The 22652-nt window shown below is 42.8% G+C and overlaps 1 protein-coding gene across 6 annotated transcripts in view; it reads left to right on the plus strand.

Annotated features, from left to right (window-relative positions):
• LOC130368625 (dual oxidase 1-like) overlaps positions 1 to 22652 on the plus strand; it is a 77582-nt gene that overhangs the window by 15736 nt on the left and 39194 nt on the right. For 4 of the 6 annotated variants that reach the window (XM_056572561.1, XM_056572559.1, XM_056572558.1 and 1 more), the window contains 6 exons: positions 5545 to 5611; positions 15204 to 15284; positions 17019 to 17183; positions 18666 to 18853; positions 19917 to 20118; positions 21082 to 21248. In XM_056572561.1, the coding sequence (XP_056428536.1) occupies positions 5560 to 5611; positions 15204 to 15284; positions 17019 to 17183; positions 18666 to 18853; positions 19917 to 20118; positions 21082 to 21248 (855 nt within the window). In that variant the 5' untranslated portion in view covers positions 5545 to 5559. The remainder of the gene's footprint in view (positions 1 to 5544; positions 5612 to 15203; positions 15285 to 17018; positions 17184 to 18665; positions 18854 to 19916; positions 20119 to 21081; positions 21249 to 22652) is intronic. The other 2 variants (XM_056572562.1, XM_056572563.1) reach the window with 1 other exon arrangement.

Here is a 22652-nt window from a genome sequence, read left to right on the forward strand (position 1 = left end):
TATAATAAGAACAAAGCCTAGTTAAGATTCAACTCCAAACAACTGGATTGACTACAGTAGAATTATTAATAAAATTAGTCTTTAATCTTTAACTAGCGCCAATATATTCTATAGTCTGGAGCAGATCTACAGAACTATTTAGTCATATGGGGGACATTTATCAATGTTTGCTTGTGTATTCCTTTTTTTAGTTATATTTTTCTGACAATTTTTTTTGCTTATGTGCGACTTATTTATCAACTGGTTTCAGCCTTTCACGTAAATTTCTTTGAACGTAAGCAATTTATAATTATTTTTTTTTGGCTTTGGTAGTGGCTTTTTCTGCTCCAGGTCTGAGCTGGAGTAAACTTAGTAGTTGTTTTTTATGTGATGCGGCTTTTTTGCGACTTTAGCACTTGATAAATCTCTGACCACTGCAAGTCAAAAATCACTTTTTTTTTAATTCGTTTTTATTAGTTTCATTATTTTTGCTTAGGGCACTGCACAATCAAAAAGTCGCACAAAAAATAGTTGCACTTGTGACTTTTTTGCCACAAATTTAAGCAAAAAAAAAAAAAAAAACTGCTAAATGCTTTGATAAATGTCCCCCATGGAGATAATGATTATACAATTAGTAATAATAATATTTATATTTGTATTTGTAAAGCACCAACATATTCTACGGCATAATGTCACAATTGTAGAAAGTGAAGGAGCATAGAGTACAACTCAATTTGGTTCCTCTCGGACATCCAGGAGGAAACTGACTAGAAAAACTGACTGACTGGGCATTGTGGGACTAATTGCCATGTGAGCTCATTGATACACATGATTAGGGCTCCTTGAATTAGTTCCTTTTACCCTATGTTCCAATTTTTTCTGAACTCAACAGGGCAAGGTTTTTCTTTGGTGTATGTGTTGTAAATATTGGAGTTTGTATATTAATACAGTTAAATTAAAAGTTAAAGGGGTACTCCGGTGAAAAAACTTTTTTTTTAAAACATATTTGTTAATGACTTCTATTAAAAAAATCTTAATCCTTCCTGTATTTATTAGCTGCTGAATACTACAATACTTTTTGAAACACAGAACGGTCTGCTGACATCATGACCACAGTGCTCTCTGCTGACATCTCTGTCCATTTTATGAACTGTCCAGAACAGCATATATTTGCTATGGGGATTTCCTTTTACCCTGGACAGTTCCTAAAATGGACAGAGATGTCAGCAGAGAGCACTGTGCTTGTGTTGTCAGCAGACAGCTCTGTGTTTCAAACGGAAAATAATTTCCCCTGTAGTATTCAGCAGCTAATAAGTACAGGAAGGATTAAGATTTTTTAATAGAAGTAATTTACAAATCTGTTTAACTTTCTGGCACCAGTTGATTTTAAAAAAAAGTTTTTCCCCGGAGTACCCCTTTAAATGTTATACTGTGGCTACAGTGATAGCCTCGGGATTAGGTTCAGAAAGAAAAGAAGAAAGGGTATAAGCAATCAGAAAAAAAAAAAAACTAGGAAAAAACTGGATAGAATGATTGTTTAGGAAAGAGTATACATGATACATAGGAGTAAAACAATGTTGTTTATAACAAAAAAGGATAGTAGAAAGGTAGAAATTTCTCAAGACTAACTGGAGAATTATTTTCTATTGATCTGCCAATAGGTTATTGCTGCTGTCTATATGAAGTATTTTTAGAAATATTAAGACATAACTTCCTTATAAAATGTTAAATAACATTTTTTATAGATTGTAAAGGTGCAATAAAGGTCCACAACAATATGAGCAAAAAAATAATGGTAAGAAAATGTAAGGCAGGGTTTATACTTGAGTCATGGTTATGTTTTGTTCAAGTGTTACTGTCATTTAGAAAAACATGCCGTAATGAACTATCAAAAGTTTTAATCGGTCAGGGTTTGGGTGCAGACACCCCCACTCCCATCTCTAGAACAAGTGGGGATAAGCACTTGGCTTAACACTTCCTATCTCTCTTCTCAATGCAGAAAGATTCTATAGAAAGTCTATGGAACCTGTCTCCTGAAGCAAAAAATAAATAAAAATATCACCGCTTTTGGGATTTTTCTTTTTAGTGATCACTGGTGGTCTCAGCACCCAGACCCTAACCGACCAAAATTTTTGACATGCCTTTATGATATGTCATACGTTTTTTTGATTGATGGAAACACTAGGTTTTCATTGGCAATGATGCACAGGATAACAGTCTGAAACAAGTAAAAAGCAGAAACCTAAAAGACTCATAGGATCCTTGGCATGTGTTCCAAAATTATTTAAAATATATGTTTTCCTATCCAACCTGACTTTGGAGTCGGCCGGGCATGAGTACGAAGTCAGGAAGTGTGGGTGGGACATCGGGGATACAAAGTGTTTGTTCTCTGCTCTGTCAATCATGCAGTGCAGAGCGAACGCTGTACTGAATGCTGTGATCGCTACAGGTCTGCTTTCATTCCCCTCCTCTCTGCGATACACTATCAGAGAGGAGGGGAGGGAGCACAACCTGCAGCTGTCTCTTCTATGTTGCGCTCCTAGTGCGAACGCAGCATAGAAGAGTGAGGGCGGATGTTCTCCCTAGCACGGCTGCAGATGACGTTTCACCAGCACTCCTGAAGTCACACTCGGTGAGCTGAAGAACCGACACAAAAAATTGGCTAAAAATGCCAAGGCAATAAAAATGTATAAAAATTAAAGGGGGGGGGAATAAATAGGGAGTGAGGTGGAGGGAGAAAGCACTTTAATGACAGCTACTCTTTAAGTATGTATACCACACCATCAACACGTAACGTAAGAAAATAAAAGTGGCCAATAGAAACACCTAAACATGTGGTCGCGGACATGCATTGCCCTTTTCTGTCAGGGACCAAGTGTATACCACCACTACACAAACCAATATCACTGCCATTATGAGAATTTACTATAAATCCAGTGACTCACTGGTGAAGTTTTCTCTGGCATTCATTATTTACGCCATCCAGCCAAGACCGATATGACAACTGTCCGATTAACTACAATTTTCCTTCCAACACTTTTGCCTTCTCTTTTGGTAGCCATCCTTTTATTCTATAGCAACACAAATAAATTCAGGTCTCAGACCAGACCCTTTAAAGGTGTATTCCAGGAAAAAACTTTTTTTTTTATAGATATCAACTGGCTCCAGAAAGTTAAACAGATTTGTAAATTAAAAGTATATAATCACTGGCGCAGGAATGGTTCCCTTTTAGGCAGCCAAGATACAGCAAAAATGGGTCCTGGCTGGGGCCCAAAAATAGATAGACTGAAAGACAAATAATACTAGTGTACCGGCGCACATAAAAGGAACACATATATGGGAATACACTTACTTACTAAAGTTGATTTTAATGGTTTCTACATGAGGTAGATAAATTCTAGTATGATACTGATACTGGTTCCATTCACTGGGCAAGGAAGTAAATATATGTAGGAAACAAAAATAGAGAAAAATACTTTTATGTAGGTAATCCTGTGACTGTGTACAGGCTTGTATTGCATGTACAGACAGACTTACTTAGGTGTCTCTGTTAGGAGTTTGTCTAAGATGATGGTAGGTGCCGACTCCCCACGGCACTGGACGGCTCTTACAATACAGTCCTGGCTCCGTCACTGTGTGTATATATAGAATAAACCAATGGTTACATGTATAGTATTGTTTTAGTTATCCATATAAGTCGTTCTTACACTCTAATATGCGCATGTGTAGAGGCGGCAGGGTACGTGGCTGCGGTAATACTATATAATATTAGCCATGGATGTCAGAGGTACCTGGAAATTGGCCGCTGATCTTCACGCTATGGTCCACGGAATGGTGTTCCTCCTGGGATATGGTGTGGGCAATAGCCGGGTTCCTCCAGAAGCTCCCAGGAAGATGGTAAGGAAGCAGGTCCAGATATATAGTGGATGTATGCACCGGGAGATCTGCTCCGGCCGTGAGCTTCTCACCGGTGCGACCGCACTATGGAAGTTCGCACAGGGAACTGATTACTGAACGTGACGTCAGTCAAGAAATTATGTTTCAAATGTTTCAATTAGGGGGACAAAATATGTTAAACAAAATATGTCCATACAAATTTAATTTATGTCAACCGACAGTCTAATGTGTATGGAGGTGTACTGAACTTTCTCCTGAAATTTTAGGGGATAAAAATATAGGAGGTTTGGATTTCAAAATGCTTGTTCTTTTTGTTGCTAGGAGGGATAAACGTACTCCCCATTTAGAATGCACACAGATTTAGCCAAGCAGAATGTGAATGTGTATAACAGGGCCAAAAGGGAAGGCTGTCGGCCATTAGTTATCTAAAGTGAGTGGCCCGCTTTACTCGCTTCTACCTGTTCACAACACAGCATATTTATATGGGGGGTTGGGAGGAATGGCTGCCAGAAGAATAACTATTTGGTTGACAGTTATCTTATGGGTAAGGCCAGCCTATGCAAAATATCAGGGTCACCCATAAAAACTAATAATAAATTACAGTAATCACCTATTACATTCAGACAACTAGTCCATTTATGGCATATATTATAAGTCTTTCTTTATGACAGGCCTATTATCAGCTAAGCCAAAACACCCTGCTCTGTACAGACAAGGGGCAACAAACCCCAAAACAGCATTCTCTGCAGATTGGTTCTCTTTCCTTCAGGAGAAATCTCTGGCTCGGAGTGAAAAACTCATGTTTAGGGAAAAATACCTGAAAAGGTGGTGGGATTGAGCTGCTTTGCATATTCCCTCTTCCCAGAATGCCCAGTGAAGTGCTAATGGCCTTCAAAACTTAATGTCCCGTTATTGGTGATCTCCCCAAGGAGAAATCTTACCCCCTTCTTCTTAATATAAAGACATTTCTTTTACTTGGTTTCTTTAGGCCAGAGAAAAGCTACTAATTTCTTATTACTCTTCATTGGAAAAATTGGGTAGAGAAAACCTTTCACCTCACTAAAAATAGAGACAATAAAATAAAAGATAAACATATTTAAATGTGTCACTCTGAATGATAATATTTGCCTCTGGACGCTGACGTTGGTAACCCAGGGCCTAGGCTTATTACCCTATGAATGCCAACAACAAACATCATAAAGGGGTTAGTATGACGTGTCTGTGGGAGAAAGCTCATCTAAACAATGGGATTTAATTATCTCTGTGTGATGGATGACTTCCTGTTCTTATTGACTTACCATTAGAAAACTTGCACCGTTACTGAATACTTTTTGCTTTGAATTTGGAAGTGATGCAATAGTAATCTTACATGGCTACCAGTAATTCAATGTTCCCATTGTGGATTTTGCATACTGGTCAGAGGAGCAGGATGCCATTCATGTTTATAATGGAAGGATGAACTAACTGTAGACTGATAGGTATGTACTGGGAAATTTCATGACAGGTTAGTGTGGAGTAACAAATGTGAACATACATATTACCTCCACCTAAGATATGGAATACAGGTGTAACAGGAAATAGAAATCAAAATGTGGGCATTGTGTAATCCAGCTCCTGGTTGTTGTATATAAAGCTATTTTTACATTTTATTGCTTATTTCTTTCCAAGTCGCCAACAAGAATCATGAACCGAAAATGCATCTGGCTTTCCTTGCTCTATGTCTGGATGTGCCTGGGTAGGTATATTTACTAAAAATTGATACATATTTAACCATTCAACTACTGCTTAGAATTTCATTAAAGATATTGTCCAACTATTTTTTTTTTTTTTTTTTTTTTTTTTAATGTTCAAAGTTATGTGCTAATATATCTTTATAGAGCACCATAGTTCTGAAATAGAGCTCAAAATGCCCGGAAAAGGCATCCATTAAACACTGTAAACACTTGTGACAATTGTAAACAGCCAAATGCTGTCTTTTACATACAGGGGATTTAGAGCTCTTAGGCCATGATGTATGATGCTGTCAGTTTGGGTTTTCAGACTTGCAGTTGAGCCACAGACATGTTTTTCATACTGACAGGTAAACTTTAAAGGGTATCTTTCATCAAAAAAACTTTTGATATATTATAGATTAATGTATGCAGAATAACTTTCCAATAGCATGTTATTAAAAAAATATGCTTCTTTCTATTTAATTTTCCACTTTGAAAAAATGATCACTAGGGGTCTCCCTACCAGTCCTTTTTTATAGATTTCAGACTCATGCAGGAGTCCTAAATCTCAGACTGCAGCCGGGACACAGGCAAACTCCCTGGCAAGGAGCAGTGCTGAGTTTGTCTGTGTCCCGGCTGCAGTCTGAGATTTAAGACTCCTTCATGAGTCTGAAATCTATAAAAGAAAGGACTGGTAGGGAGACCCCTAGTAATAATTTTTTCAAAGTGGAAAATTAAATAGAAAGAAGCATATTTTTTAATAACATGCAATTGTAAAGTTATTCTGCATACATTAATCTATAATATATTAAAAAAAATTTTGAGGAAAGGTACCCTTTAATGCTGGACTTCCACTTTGCAGTTTGGTTGGAAAGCTGACACTGCAGTTTTTGAGCCAAAGCCAGAAATTTATTAAAACGGAATAGGAAATATAAAGGAAGGACTTATACGTCTCCTTCCTCATGGATCCACTTCTGATTTGGTTCAAAAATTGCACTGGCAGTTTTGCAAATACATCCTACGTCCTGCAAATTGTGATATGTAACTTATCTCTAAACGTAACATATCCTGAGACGTATGGTGTGAGATAAACAGCTTTTCACAACATGATCTGGTGACTTCTTGTCATAAGGTCTAAATGCTGTTGTTACGCCGAGCGCTCCGGGTCCTCGCTCCTCCCCGGAGCGCTCGCTACACTCTCTCCGCTGCAGCGCTCCGGTCAGATCCACTGACCCGGGGCGCTGCGATTCTGCTTCCAGCCGGGATGCGATTCGCGATGCGGGTAGCGCCCGCTCGCGACGCGCACCCCGGCTCCCGTACCTGACTCGCTCTCCCTCGGTCCTGTCCCGGCGCGCGCGGCCCCGCTCCCTAGGGCGCGCGCGCGCCGGGTCTTTGCGATTTAAAGGGCCACTGCGCCGCTGATTGGCGCAGTGATTCCAATTAGTGTCTTCACCTGTGCACTTCCCTATATCACCTCACTTCCCCTGCACTTCCCTGCCGGATCTTGTTGCCATTGTGCCAGTGAAAGCGTTCCTTGTATGTTCCTAGCCTGTGTTCCAGACCTCCTGCCGTTGCCCCTGACTACGATCCTTGCTGCCTGCCCCGACCTTCTGCTACGTCCGACCTTGCTTCTGTCTACTCCCTTGTACCGCGCCTATCTTCAGCAGCCAGAGAGGTTGAGCCATTGCTAGTGGATACGACCTGGTCACTACCGCCGCAGCAAGACCATCCCGCTTTGCGGCGGGCTCTGGTGAAAACCAGTAGTGACTTAGAACCGATCCACTAGCACGGTCCACGCCAATCCCTCTCTGGCACAGAGGATCCACTACCCGCCAGCCGGCATCGTGACAGTAGATCCGGCCATGGATCCCGCTGAAGTTCCTCTGCCAGTTGTCGCTGACCTCACCACGGTGGTCGCCCAGCAGTCACAACAGATAGCGCAACAAGGCCAACAGCTGTCTCAACTGACCGTTATGCTACAACAGTTACTACCACAGCTTCAGCAGTCATCTCCTCCGCCAGCTCCTGCACCTCCTCCGCAGCGAGTGGCCGCTCCTGGGCTACGCCTATCCTTGCCGGATAAATTTGATGGGGACTCTAAGTTTTGCCGTGGCTTTCTTTCCCAATGTTCCCTGCATCTGGAGATGATGTCGGACCTGTTTCCCACTGAAAGGTCTAAGGTGGCTTTCGTAGTCAGCCTTCTGTCCGGAAAAGCCCTGTCATGGGCCACACCGCTCTGGGACCGCAATGACCCCGTCACTGCCTCTGTACACTCCTTCTTCTCGGAAATCCGAAGTGTCTTTGAGGAACCTGCCCGAGCCTCTTCTGCTGAGACTGCCCTGTTGAACCTGGTCCAGGGTAATTCTTCCGTTGGCGAGTATGCCGTACAATTCCGTACTCTTGCTTCAGAATTGTCCTGGAATAATGAGGCCCTCTGCGCGACCTTTAAAAAAGGCCTATCCAGCAACATTAAAGATGTTCTGGCCGCACGAGAAATTCCTGCTAATCTACATGAACTTATTCACCTAGCCACTCGCATTGACATGCGTTTTTCCGAAAGGCGTCAGGAGCTCCGCCAAGATATGGACTCTGTTCGCACGAGGCGTTTCTTCTCCTCGGCTCCTCTCTCCTCTGGTCCCCTGCAATCTGTTCCTGTGCCTCCCGCCGTGGAGGCTATGCAGGTCGACCGGTCTCGCCTGACACCTCAAGAGAGGACACGACGCCGCATGGAGAACCTCTGCCTGTACTGTGCTAGTACCGAACACTTCCTGAGGGATTGTCCTATCCGTCCTCCCCGCCTGGAAAGACGTACGCTGACTCCGCACAAAGGTGAGACAGTCCTTGATGTCTACTCTGCTTCTCCACGTCTTACTGTGCCTGTGCGGATGTCTGCCTCTGCCTTCTCCTTCTCTACCGTGGCCTTCTTGGACTCTGGATCTGCAGGAAATTTTATTTTGGCCTCTCTCGTCAACAGGTTCAACATCCCAGTGACCAGTCTCGCCAGACCCCTTTACATCAATTGTGTAAACAATGAAAGATTGGACTGTACCATACGCTTCCGCACGGAGCCCCTTCTAATGAGCATCGGATCTCATCACGAGAGGATTGAACTTTTGGTCCTCCCCAATTGCACCTCGGAAATTCTCCTTGGACTTCCCTGGCTTCAACTCCATTCCCCAACCCTGGATTGGTCCACTGGGGAGATCAAGAGTTGGGGGCCCTCTTGTTCCAAGGACTGTCTAAGACCGGTTCCCAGTAACCCTTGCCGTGACTCTGTGGTTCCCTCAGTAACCGGTCTCCCTAAGGCCTATATGGACTTCGCGGATGTTTTCTGCAAAAAACAAGCTGAGACTCTACCTCCTCACAGGCCTTATGATTGCCCTATCGACCTCCTCCCGGGTACTACTCCACCCCGGGGCAGAATTTATCCTCTCTCTGCCCCAGAGACTCTTGCCATGTCTGAGTATGTCCAGGAAAATTTAAAAAAGGGCTTTATCCGTAAATCCTCCTCTCCTGCCGGAGCTGGATTTTTCTTTGTGTCCAAAAAAGATGGCTCCCTACGTCCTTGCATTGACTACCGCGGTCTTAATAAAATCACGGTTAAGAACCGCTACCCCCTACCCCTCATCTCTGAACTCTTTGATCGCCTCCAAGGTGCCCACATCTTTACTAAATTGGACTTAAGAGGCGCCTATAACCTCATCCGCATCAGAGAGGGGGATGAGTGGAAAACGGCGTTTAACACCAGAGATGGACACTTTGAGTATCTGGTCATGCCCTTTGGCCTGTGCAACGCCCCTGCTGTCTTCCAAGACTTTGTCAATGAAATTTTTCGTGATCTGCTATACTCCTGTGTTGTTGTATATCTGGACGATATCCTAATTTTCTCTGCCAATCTAGAAGAACACCGCCAGCATGTCCGTATGGTTCTTCAGAGACTTCGTGACAATCAACTCTATGCCAAAATTGAGAAATGTCTGTTTGAATGCCAATCTCTTCCTTTTCTAGGATATTTGGTCTCTGGCCAGGGACTACAAATGGATCCAGACAAACTCTCTGCCGTCTTAGATTGGCCACGCCCCTCCGGACTCCGTGCTATCCAACGCTTTTTGGGGTTCGCCAATTATTACAGGCAATTTATTCCACATTTTTCTACCGTTGTGGCTCCTATCGTGGCTTTAACCAAAAAAAATGCCGATCCCAAGTCGTGGCCTCCTCAAGCGGAAGACGCCTTTAAACGACTCAAGTCTGCCTTTTCTTCGGCTCCCGTGCTCTCCAGACCTGACCCTTCCAAACCCTTCCTATTGGAGGTTGATGCCTCCTCAGTGGGAGCTGGAGCTGTTCTTTTACAAAAAAATTCTTCCGGGCATGCTGTCACTTGTGGTTTTTTTTCTAGGACCTTCTCTCCGGCGGAGAGGAACTACTCCATCGGGGATCGAGAGCTTCTAGCCATTAAATTAGCACTTGAGGAATGGAGGCATCTGCTGGAGGGATCAAGATTTCCAGTTATTATTTACACCGACCACAAGAACCTCTCCTACCTCCAGTCTGCCCAACGGCTGAATCCTCGCCAGGCCCGGTGGTCTCTGTTCTTTGCCCGATTTAATTTTGAGATTCACTTTCGTCCTGCCGATAAGAACATTAGGGCCGATGCTCTCTCTCGTTCCTCGGATGCCTCAGAAGTTGAACTCTCTCCGCAACACATCATTCCACCTGACTGCCTGATCTCCACTTCTCCAGCCTCCATCAGGCAAACTCCTCCAGGAAAGACCTTTGTTTCTCCACGCCAACGCCTCGGAATCCTCAAATGGGGTCACTCCTCCCATCTCGCTGGTCATGTGGGCATCAAGAAATCTGTGCAACTCATCTCCCGCTTCTATTGGTGGCCGACTCTGGAGACGGATGTTGTGGACTTTGTGCGAGCCTGCACTATCTGTGCCCGGGATAAGACTCCTCGCCAGAAGCCCGCTGGTTTTCTTCATCCCCTGCCTGTCCCCGAACAGCCTTGGTCTCTGATTGGTATGGATTTTATTACTGATTTACCCCCTTCCCGTGGCAACACTGTTATTTGGGTGGTCGTTGATCGATTCTCCAAAATGGCACATTTCATCCCTCTTCCTGGTCTTCCTTCAGCGCCTCAGTTGGCTAAACAATTTTTTGTACACATTTTTCGTCTTCACGGATTGCCTACGCAGATCGTCTCGGATAGAGGCGTCCAATTCGTGTCTAAATTCTGGAGGGCTCTCTGTAAACAACTCAAGATTAAATTAAATTTTTCTTCTGCATATCATCCCCAGTCCAATGGACAAGTAGAAAGAATTAACCAAGTCTTGGGTGATTATTTGCGACATTTTGTTTCCTCCCGCCAGGATGACTGGGCAGATCTCCTTCCATGGGCCGAATTCTCGTATAACTTCAGAGTCTCTGAATCTTCCTCCAAATCCCCTTTTTTCGTGGTGTACGGCCGTCACCCTCTTCCCCCCCTCCCTACCCCCTTGCCCTCTGGTCTGCCCGCTGTGGATGAAATTTCTCGTGACCTTTCCATTATATGGAGAGAGACCCAAAATTCTCTCCTACAGGCTTCATCACGCATGAAGAGGTTCGCGGATAAGAAAAGAAGAGCTCCTCCCGTTTTTTCCCCTGGAGACAAGGTATGGCTCTCCGCTAAATATGTCCGCTTCCGTGTCCCTAGCTACAAGTTGGGACCACGCTATCTTGGTCCTTTCAAAATTTTGTGTCAAATTAATCCTGTCTCTTACAAACTTCTTCTTCCTCCTTCTCTTCGTATCCCTAATGCCTTTCACGTCTCTCTTCTTAAACCACTCATCCTCAACCGTTTTTCTCCCAAATCTGTTCCTCCCACTCCTGTTTCCGGCTCCTCGGACATCTTCTCTGTCAAAGAGATCTTAGCCTCTAAAAAGGTCAGAGGGAAAACTTTTTTTCTAGTGGACTGGGAGGGTTGTGGTCCTGAAGAGAGATCCTGGGAACCTGAGGACAACATCCTAGATAAAAGTCTGCTCCTCAGGTTCTCAGGCCCTAAAAAGAGGGGGAGACCCAAGGGGGGGGGTACTGTTACGCCGAGCGCTCCGGGTCCTCGCTCCTCCCCGGAGCGCTCGCTACACTCTCTCCGCTGCAGCGCTCCGGTCAGATCCACTGACCCGGGGCGCTGCGATTCTGCTTCCAGCCGGGATGCGATTCGCGATGCGGGTAGCGCCCGCTCGCGACGCGCACCCCGGCTCCCGTACCTGACTCGCTCTCCCTCGGTCCTGTCCCGGCGCGTGCGGCCCCGCTCCCTAGGGCGCGCGCGCGCCGGGTCTTTGCGATTTAAAGGGCCACTGCGCCGCTGATTGGCGCAGTGATTCCAATTAGTGTCTTCACCTGTGCACTTCCCTATATCACCTCACTTCCCCTGCACTTCCCTGCCGGATCTTGTTGCCATTGTGCCAGTGAAAGCGTTCCTTGTATGTTCCTAGCCTGTGTTCCAGACCTCCTGCCGTTGCCCCTGACTACGATCCTTGCTGCCTGCCCCGACCTTCTGCTACGTCCGACCTTGCTTCTGTCTACTCCCTTGTACCGCGCCTATCTTCACCAGCCAGAGAGGTTGAGCCGTTGCTAGTGGATACGACCTGGTCACTACCGCCGCAGCAAGACCATCCCGCTTTGCGGCGGGCTCTGGTGAAAACCAGTAGTGACTTAGAACCGATCCACTAGCACGGTCCACGCCAATCCCTCTCTGGCACAGAGGATCCACTACCCGCCAGCCGGCATCGTGACAGCTGTGTTTATCTACGTGTGAATACTTGTTGAAAAATATTATTTTTTTCATGATATGTGTATCCTGTTGGCATTGACCTCAATTATACAAAAAAGAAAAAGAAAAATGGGATCCATCTGGATCCTGCTCTTAATTAAACAGTACAGAAAGAGAAGCCTGCATTGTTTTTCATCCTGTTGCATCCTGTTTTAATGGTAAATCTACCAACCCTCCAACACATAGAACAGGATGTTACAACAGGTTGCAACATCATGGTGTGAACCTTGCCCAATCCCTTAAAAGAGAGAGAATTTTGCAGCCTGAGTGAGAGGATAATACATTTATTTCTAATTGGTGAAAAGTAAAAGTCCCTCTGCTGACAGGTTTAGACTAAAGTTCATAGTAATGGGGGGGGGGGGGGGGAGGGGATTTATCAAAGCTGTCTATTTCTTTCCCGCATCAATATAGACCAAACTACAGAGTGTATGGCCGGTGTATTGTGCGACTAATGTATCAAAAGTCGCACTGCTCTTCATAAATTCTGCACAGGTTTAGACTGTATTTAAACCTGCTTCAGCATGGTCTAACATTTCAGCATATTTTCGCCTGATGCACATTTTCAGCAAAAAGTCGCAATTGATAAATTCCGCACCAATGCATTTTTTCCATCTAAAAAAGTCACACGTATTTAGACTGCGACTTTCTGTTGCAACAATTTTAGACAGGAAAAAACAGTCTAAATCCTTTGATAAATCCCCCCCCCCCCCCCACAGTGTGGTAATCGGGGGTCTGGCATATATGCTGTGAAATGGATTTGGACACTTGGCTGGCAGGCTGGCAGAAGTAGTGCAGTAGTTAGTATGTGTGATGATGAGAGTTGTAGTGCCCGGTGGTTGAAGTGTAACAACCCATTAGTTAACTGACAATTCCCACTAAACACTACATAAAATAAAGTGTCTAGCCGTATTAAAGCCCCTGGAATAAATACCTCAAAACTCAGGATCGATGGACAACAGCTTGTTCTTTACTGATGTTGAAGAATCATATATGCCAATCCTTGAACATTGTGAAGAATATAGACTTGGGAACTGTTTGACTTGTAGTCCTCCTGAGTAGTGATGTCGTGAACATAAAATTTTCGGTTCGCAAACGGCGAACGCGAACTTCCGCAAATGTTCGCGAACCGGCGAACCACCATTGACTTCAATAGGCAGGCGAATTTTAAAACCCACAGGGACTCTTTCTGGCCACAATTGTGATTTAAAAGTTGTTTCAAGGGGACTAATACCTGAACTGTGGCGTGCCGGAGGGGGATCCATGGCAAAACTCCCATGGAAAATTACATAGTTGATGCAGAGTCTGGTTTTAATCCATAAAGGGCATAAATCACCTATTATTCCTAAATTCTTTGGAATAATGTGCTTTAGCCCCCTTTAGGCAGCACATAGAGCCCCCTTTAGGCAGCACATAGTTAGATCCCCCCTTTAGGCAGCACATAGTTAGAGCCTCCCTTTAGGCAGCACATAGAGCCCCCTTTAGGCAGCACATAGAGCCCCCTTTAGGCAGCACATAGTTAGATCCCCCTTTAGGCATCACATAGTTAGATCCCACCTTTAGGCAGCACATAGATTCCCCATGTTAGGCAGCACATAGTTAGAGCCCCCCTTTAGGCAGCACATAGAGACCCCCTTTAGGCAGCACATAGATTCCCCTATATTAGGCAGCACATAGAGCCCCCCCTATTAGGCAGCACATAGATTCCCCCATATTAGGCAGCCCATAGTTAGAGCCTCCCTTTAGGCAGCACATATTTAGATCCCCCCTTTAGGCAGCACATATATTCCCCCATATTAGGCAGCACATAGTTAGAGCCCCCCTTTAGGCAGAACTGCTTTTATTTCACAGCCAAAAAAGGTTTTTTTATTTTTTTATTTGAACAACTGTCACACCAAATGTGATTTGCACTAGTGTGACAATGAGCACAAAAGGTTGCGAGCGGAGTTCCCCTTTTAAGCAGAGGTCCAAACCTGGGTGCCTCCAGCAGTTGCAAGACACATGGACTGAACTTATAGCCCTTTTAATACTTTAGTTAGTTGCTTGAAGGAAATTAAGTTTTACACCGGAGTACCCCTTTTAACCAGCGGTTCCCTCCCAACCAGGGTGCCTCCAGCTGTTGCAAGACACACGGACTGAACTTATAGCCCTTTTAATACTGTAGTTAGTTGCTTGAAGGAACTTAAGTTTTACACTGGAGTATCCCTTTTAACCAGCGGTTCCCTCCCAACCAGGGTGCCTCCAGCTGTTGCAATACACACGGACTAAACTTATAGCCCTTTTAATACTTTAGTTAGTTGCTAGAAGGAAATTAAGTTTTACACTGGAGTACCCCTTTTAACCAGCAATTCCCTCCCAACTAACAGAGTTCATAGTAGCAAACTGTGACCCCGCTCTGGAATACCGCAATAAAATATGATATGACTAAGGCTATGTTCACACATCCTTTTGTAAGCTGCAAAGCTAAAAAAAAAAGATCCAAAAGCAATAATTAGTTTATATACTGTGTGGGAAAAGGAAAACAAATAAAAAAAAGACTGAAAATTAAGCTAAAAAAAAATGGTGTGCACATAGAATATGAACATCTTAGCTACTAGTGATGCTGCCTGTTTTATCAGTGCTGAACTTTCTTCTTATTGTTTGTTAGATCCTACAACAAACAGCATATAGCTTAATCTATTGTACGTTGGACATCCAGTCCTAAACACTATTACAAAACGAATAATTAAAAAAGAAAAAAATTATTTTACACATAAAATAATGCTTTTTTTCTAATACCTGTTAATTTGACTCTTTTTTTTTTTTAGCAGGTGCGCAGATAAACTGGGAAATTCAACGCTATGATGGATGGTATAACAATCTAGCATATCATAGCAGGGGTTCTAAAGGTAAGACGTGAGTTATTTGTAAGGGCCAATCAAACTGTATGGCAATTTAAAAAAGTACCAGATGCCCTTTATTATTGCAAAAATATACTCACATTAATATCATGGATTCCATTTTTACAGTATTTATACCCTAATGTATCCTAATGGGTTGTTCATATCTCCCTGAATAAAATACAGCAGCCTGCTGAGATATACTGATGCCTAAAAGCATTAGAAGCATGCTATCAGGGATTGCTGAGAGATGTAGTTTTGCAAAAGCCAGAGTCAAAAAAAACACTGGGCTAGTGAATGGATATGAATCACTTTCTCATGGTCGTATCACAAATCCACCACTAGGTGACAGCAACATACAAATGTATCAAGACATTAGAAGAATGTGAACAAACGTTAATACAATGCATAAAGATGCAAAACACAAGTGCATAACATAATGCCACTATATCACAAAACTAAGAAGCAGCAGAAAAATATGCTGTGGGGTTCTGCAGTATAACAATAAATACAAGGACTAGAATCAGGGCTGCAATCAGAGATTTTGAGGCCGCTTACACAGGTTAAGGCCTGGGCACCCTTCCCCCTAGTGGCCTGTCCCTGAGTATGCCCACAGGGACCCCCCCCCCCCCCCCAATTTATTTTTCTAATTATGTATTTTTTATTAGATTACAGCAGAGGGCAGTGCAGTAAAACACTCTGCTGCAAAGTATGTAACTGTGCCGCACTCTGCTATAATCAAATATACCCTATTCTGGTTACTGTAAAACTGCCCTAAAAATTTGTGAATATTCCCACATACTGGGGGGGATTTAGGAAAACCTGTGAGAGGAGAAGTTGTCCATAGCAACCAATCAGGTGGCTTCTTTAATTTTTAAGAAAGCCTTTGAAAAATAAATAGAAGCAATCTGATTGTTGCTATGGGCAACTGCATCCCTATTCCTCTCTACAGGTTCTGATAAATCTCCCCCCACTGACCTTACAGAGGTAGAATCCAGAAAGTGTCTGCTGACAGTATAGGTGATTACAATGACAGGACTCACAGGGACGTCTTCTCTGATCAGAGTCATTCATGTTTCCTTTCCTTCTCCATCTGGTCTGGACCTCCATGAAGAGTTCTCCCAGCTCTGACTTGTCTCTGCAGAGCCTGATGGACACACATTTTAGGCTCCTTTCTAAAGCACCATCCCCACCTCTATACAAACTCCACATCAATATTGTCTCACATTGTGCTCCCATACACACATACAGCCCCCACACATGTGCGCACAGCCTCTATACACATCTCCCTCCCACACACACAAACACACATATACAGCCCCCACACACACATACACAGCCCCCACACATGTGCGCACAGCTTCTCTACACATCTCCCCCCCCCACACACACACACACATATACAGCCCCCACACATGTGCGCACAGCCTCTATACATATCTCCCCCCCCCCCCCCCACATCTCATACCAGCTGCAGCAACAAAGTGTCAGTGTGCTGCCCTCTGGATCGCGCTCCCTCTCGCTCCAGCCCCCGATACGGACCACAGCTGCAGACAGGGCAGGACTGGGACTGGCTGATGGAGCCTCAGTAATTAAAAAAAGAATAATAATTAACGTGATGATAGTGGTCGGGGTACTGGTTGTACCTCCCTGATGGCAGCCCTGACTAGAATACTAGTAATAGTATCGAAGTCACTAGTTCTGTCTTATTTTTAGAGTGCTATTCATGTTGTTCTTTTTTAGGTTCTAAATTGATGCGCCTCATCCCAGCAAGTTATTCTGATGGAGTTTATCAAGTCGCAACAGAACCAGAGCTGCCAAATCCACGGAAAGTCAGTAACGCAGTGATAAGTGGAAAATCTGGTTCTTCGTCTTCTCGAAATTTGACAGTGATGGCAGTATTTTTTGGTAAGACAACCTTCAATACCTTTTTTATTTTTCCTTTTGTGACAGGATGCCCTTTTAGACTCCAATGATAATTCAGCAGAAGGATGCATGGTAACTGCTGGCAACTCCATAGCCCTCAAAGTACCCGCTGGTAAAGCTAGGACTATGGGACTTCTGGTAAATCTGTAGACCATTCACCAACTTGTGGGCTACAGAGTTGCTGGCAATTTTAAACATGTATCCTTCTACTGAAGTTGAAGTTGAGCTTTAAGAAATAATGGCAGACCAGATATTTGGAGGTTGTATTGACTTCAGTGTAGAACCTGAATTTAAAGGGGTATTCCGCCCCTATACGTGTTATCCTCTATCCAAAGGTATGGAGATAACATGTCTGATCGCTGGGGGTTGACGCCGTCATGGTCACCGAAGCCTGGGGCTTCTGTGATCGTGATATCACACCATGCCTCTTCCATTCCTGTCTATGGGAAGAGTCTGTGTTCGCCAGTCGTCCGGCACTGCATGGAGTTCGCTCTGTGCACCAGATGACTGGGGCGCCGCGGCAGAGATAGAGGATAACTTGTCTAGCAGTGGAGTACCCATTTAATCTCTTAATCTAACATGCAGTTTTTGATGCACAGTTAAAATGGTTTTTAAAGGAAATACAGGTGTGAATATAACAGCAAGAAACATCAGCTTTCAATTTATACTTTTTTCTTCTATTTGGCTCCATTACTGTGTTTGGCTTGTTAACTGCTCTAAAAACTGCAATCCAAATTGCATCTTATTTCAGCCTAAAGTCTATGATTCTATGTTTCTAGGTGTGACTTTGCACATTTTGGCACACATTTTGGTGTTAAAGTTAGGCAGCTTGATAATGTAAGCTTAATGTCCCATACTGGCCAACTTTCTAGATTATATCAACATTCAAAGGGAAAAGGAGAGATAAGCCACTATAAATGTTTGGCTGACAGCTATTAAAAGAGTATGGCCACCCTTAAACTAGACAGATATGTCAGATTTTTAAACAGCCTGTGTCACTGTGATAAATAATACACATTTTTAGTTTAAAATAGGAATTTGTTCTTAGTTATCTCCTCCACTGAGTTTTGTTTTTTGGTGTTTTTTTAGCATTTGGTGATCACTTGTGTTTACAAAACAGAGAATGCTCTAGGTATGGAGTTTTTGTGCAATTTTATCCATAGGCTTCCATGTAGAAGCTAAATTTCAAAAAGTAAAAAAAGGCTCCAAAAACACAATGAATTGCTCACATGCATTGTGTGAGTGAAAGAGGCCTTAGCAGTGTGAAAGTAAATCGTTTTTAAGTTACTGTACAGCATAAATAGTTACACAAATAGTTTTGTAGTCATACTGCAAGGAAGTTCCTCAGAACAAGTTTCTATTATAAATTTTAAGACATTTAATTTCAAAATTTGCACAGATTTAAAAAACAAGTCAACTTATTAGAGACAAGTGAGTAGATAGTGTTATCCTTTTCTCTTTCAGGTTATCACGTCCTTTCAGAAATAGTGTCCACGGAAATGGCAGCATGTCCAGCTGAATTTCTAAATATTTATATTCCTCCTGGAGATCCGGTGTTTGATCCTACAAATAAAAGCAATGTGGTTTTGCCATTCCAAAGAATTCAGTGGTCTAAGGATACAGGAACAAGTCCCAATAGCCCAAGAGACCAGGTAAATGGTTAATTGTGATACAGAACAGTTTTAGTGATAAAATAGTGTAATATTACTTCAGTCTATCAAAACAGTTACAGTTTTTAAACACCAGTCTTATGTGAAATCCTGTCCGTGTTCACTGTGTTAGGTTTATTGTTAGGCTCACGCTTCTCAATAAATTCTGTGCTTTGGAGCTGTATTTGTGAAGTATGGAATATTGGTTGCATGACTTTCCTCAGTTAGTTTCTATGCAGAAACTACTAGAAAACCTAGGGAAGGAGTCTACCAAACCCAACCCTCTGTGCCCAAATTGCTGAAACTAAACCAGTTTAGCCTGGGCTAGTTTAGACGTACCTGTATGCTTTCTTCTAGGTTACATGAGGAAGAGGAAGTTTATGCCTAGTCAGAATCCAGTTCCTGAGTTAAAGTTACTTACCCCAAACAAGTCTGAGTCAGACCTGGGTCATATCACCACACTGGTGTTCAGAAGGTTTAACCAAAACAGCCTTCAGTCTACACTGAGACGGAAATCATCTTCAAAATCCTGTTCATGCTCCAAAAAGGAGACTCATCTAGTCAGAAGAGGGAATAGTGGAGCAAAGATTTTTCTTAAAACATTTAACTCTTTGTGGGCCTTTAGCCAGTTAGTTCTGTGTGTCTATCACATCACAATCAACTAGCATCTGCCCTGTGATAGGGAATGAGCTGCATTTACCCATCAGTAAAGTATCTACAGTACACTACAGTTAGTCATCCTATGTATGCGCTCTACAGTGGAGAATTACCAAATTGGACTGTGCATAAAAGCAACATTAAAGTGCACACATCCATGCAGAAGTACTGTAACTTGCTAAACTGTGCTGTATGGACTTTGTCCTAGGAACTGCTAACATAAGCTTCACTAGACTGACCCAAGCATCCTCCTCATGAGCACCACATGTGTGTCTCCCTATGTAAATGTGTTAGTTACATTTTTGTTTAACACATTTATTTACATATATTGCTTCCATTCACTTTTTGGTCATCTAGAAGAACTAATTCCTATGCTGGTTATGTGATAAGTAATTTATATATTTTCCAGATTAATAAAGTAACAGCGTGGATAGATGGCAGCTCAATCTATGGTACTTCCCATTCTTGGAGTGATGCCCTAAGAAGTTTCTCCAAAGGAAAGCTGGCTACTGGACCAGAAGGGCACTTTCCCCCCTATGCTTCACAAAGTCTTCCTATGTGGAGAGTTCGGGATCCTTCCACGGGGAACACTGGAAGTGATGGAATATATAGTAAGTGGCCATATCATTACTGCATGAAGACATTTTCATTTGTCAGATGTAAGGCAACTAACTGCTCATCATTCATAGAATGCATAATGTTTAAAGGGCTAAGATACGGAAGCTGCTATAAATCTTACAAGTAATTTTACTACACAATTAAAAATGAACCTGTCACATGTAGTCTGATATACCAACCCCATGTTATAGATCAAGAAGCTGAGCAGATTGATAGATATTTGGGGGAAAAGATTCAGTAAAACTTGTCATCTATTGATGGAAATCTCTGATCTTACCGTGTTTTGGAGTCCAGTGGGTTATCCTCTCATTGAGAGACATTCAAGGATATATATATATATATATATATATATATATATATATATATAAAAATATGTACAGTACCGGCTATATAACATGATATTAATAGATTAGATAATGTTTTTCTTTTGACAGGTCCCTGCTGCATAAAATTACACTTTAGATACATCCTGCTAAGTCCATGTAGACAATGTTGGATAGCTGTTAGGGTATAAAGCGCAGAACATTGCATTTTTATTTTTTACCTGAGTGTCAAGGAGGCAGAGTCAAGCTACTCAAGTGGCACAACCTTGCACACCCTCTTACCTACCGTCACCTCCCAGCCTGACAGGTATCCAGTGGTGTCTGCACATCTTAGCAGCAACATAGACTAAATGTTCCCTTAAAAGGCCCTTGCATTTTTTATAATGTATTGTTTCCTCAATTTATTAATCCTTTACCATTACCAGTATATTCTTAAAAATGATAAACTCTTTTAATCTTACTTTTCAAATCTGATGATTCTATCTGTAGCATCACTGGTCTAGTCTATGGTGGTATAAATGTAGTCCATTTGATATTTCCTGAAAACAAAAGGTCATTAAAAAAAAAAAAAAAAAAATCTCCTACATGTAAAATGTGATTTTTTACATGATTCTTTTTGGTTCTGAACAATAGGTTTTGGTAATGCTATGGGGAATGAAAGTCCATTTATCCAGGCTGTGGGCCTTGTTTGGTTTCGATACCACAACTACATAGCGGAAAAACTGTCAGAAGAGCATAGTGATTGGACTGATGAGGTTTTGTTTCAGAATGCAAGAAAATGGGTTATTGCTGTTTACCAGGTAATGCTATTTTATTTACTCATTGTTCATGTGGTGCATATATATTCAACAGTGCTGTACAACGTCTTTATGGGGCTCTTAGGCTTTGTTTACACACTGTAAAATTAAACCACAAAATGGCCATAAAATAGATATGAAAAACAGGCATATTTATATATATATTTTTTTTATCTAGTTATGTGTTATATTAAAGCCCATAGAAAGTGGTTGTTAGTGTGGTAGCTTGGGGGTGTAGGGTAGGTAGGGTGTAGCTGTCCAGTGATGAAAGGGTGTTGGATTAACCCTTAAAGGGGTTCTCCGGTGCTTAGACATCTTATTCCCTATCCAAAAGATAGGGGATAAGATGCCTGATCGCGGAAGTCCCGCTGCTGGGGACCCCCGTGATCTTGCACGCGGCACCCCGTTTGTAATCAGTCCCCGGAGTGTGTTCGCTCCGGGTCTGATTACCAGCGACCACAGGGCCGACGGTGTGTGACATCACGCCCCTCTCCCTTAAATGCAAGTCTATGGGAGGGGGCGTGACAGCTATCACGCCCCCTCCCATAGGCTTGCATTGAGGGGCAGAGCGTGATGTCACACGGGGCGGAGGCGTGACGTCACATGCCGTCGGCCCTGTGGTCGCCGGTAATCAGACCCGGAGCGAACATTGGGTAATGGCGCCCTTATATCTAAAGGGGAGGGCTTCAACTTATTGGTCCCCCAGACCTGTCAGTCCTAATACAAAGCGTTGTGGTACAACACGTGACATGAGCACCTCACCTGGAAGGTCCTTAACCTTAGCAGAACAATATAATTATCGATCATGTGACCTAAGGTCCTGGAAGCAATATTTACACTATACATTATATATAAAATATACACATAAAATTAAAGAAGGAAGAGGCGACTAGGGGTTATCCCACTAATAGCATCCTATCAGTACGGAGGAACTCTGACTTTGGGGACTTATAACACAAGGTACAGTACACGTACAGTACAGGGAGACCACATGAGCATACACAATATTTAAAAAAAATTCCATTAATTCCAACATTGGTTTAAACAAAGGGGGAGATTTATCATAACCTGTTCAGAGGAAAAGTTGCTGAGTTGCCCATAGCAACCAATCAGATCGCTTCTTTCATTTTTGAAAAGGCCTCTGAAAAATGAAAGAAGCAATCTGATTGGTTGCTACTCCGCAATTTTTCCTCTGAAAAGGTTTTAATAAATCTCCCCCAATGTGTGCACAAACTTTCTATAGTCTTAAATATAACACATTATTAGATTAAAACTATGCCTGCTTTTTATACCTATTTTACAGACTTTTTTTGTATTGCTTTTTTGTATTTCTTAACGCATACCTCTCATATCACAGAAATAAAATATATATATTACTCACTAGGCCATGCAAGTGCTTTACATGCA

Source organism: Hyla sarda, chromosome 4 (genome assembly GCF_029499605.1).
Source record: "Hyla sarda isolate aHylSar1 chromosome 4, aHylSar1.hap1, whole genome shotgun sequence".
Classification (NCBI taxonomy): Eukaryota; Metazoa; Chordata; class Amphibia; order Anura; family Hylidae; genus Hyla; species Hyla sarda.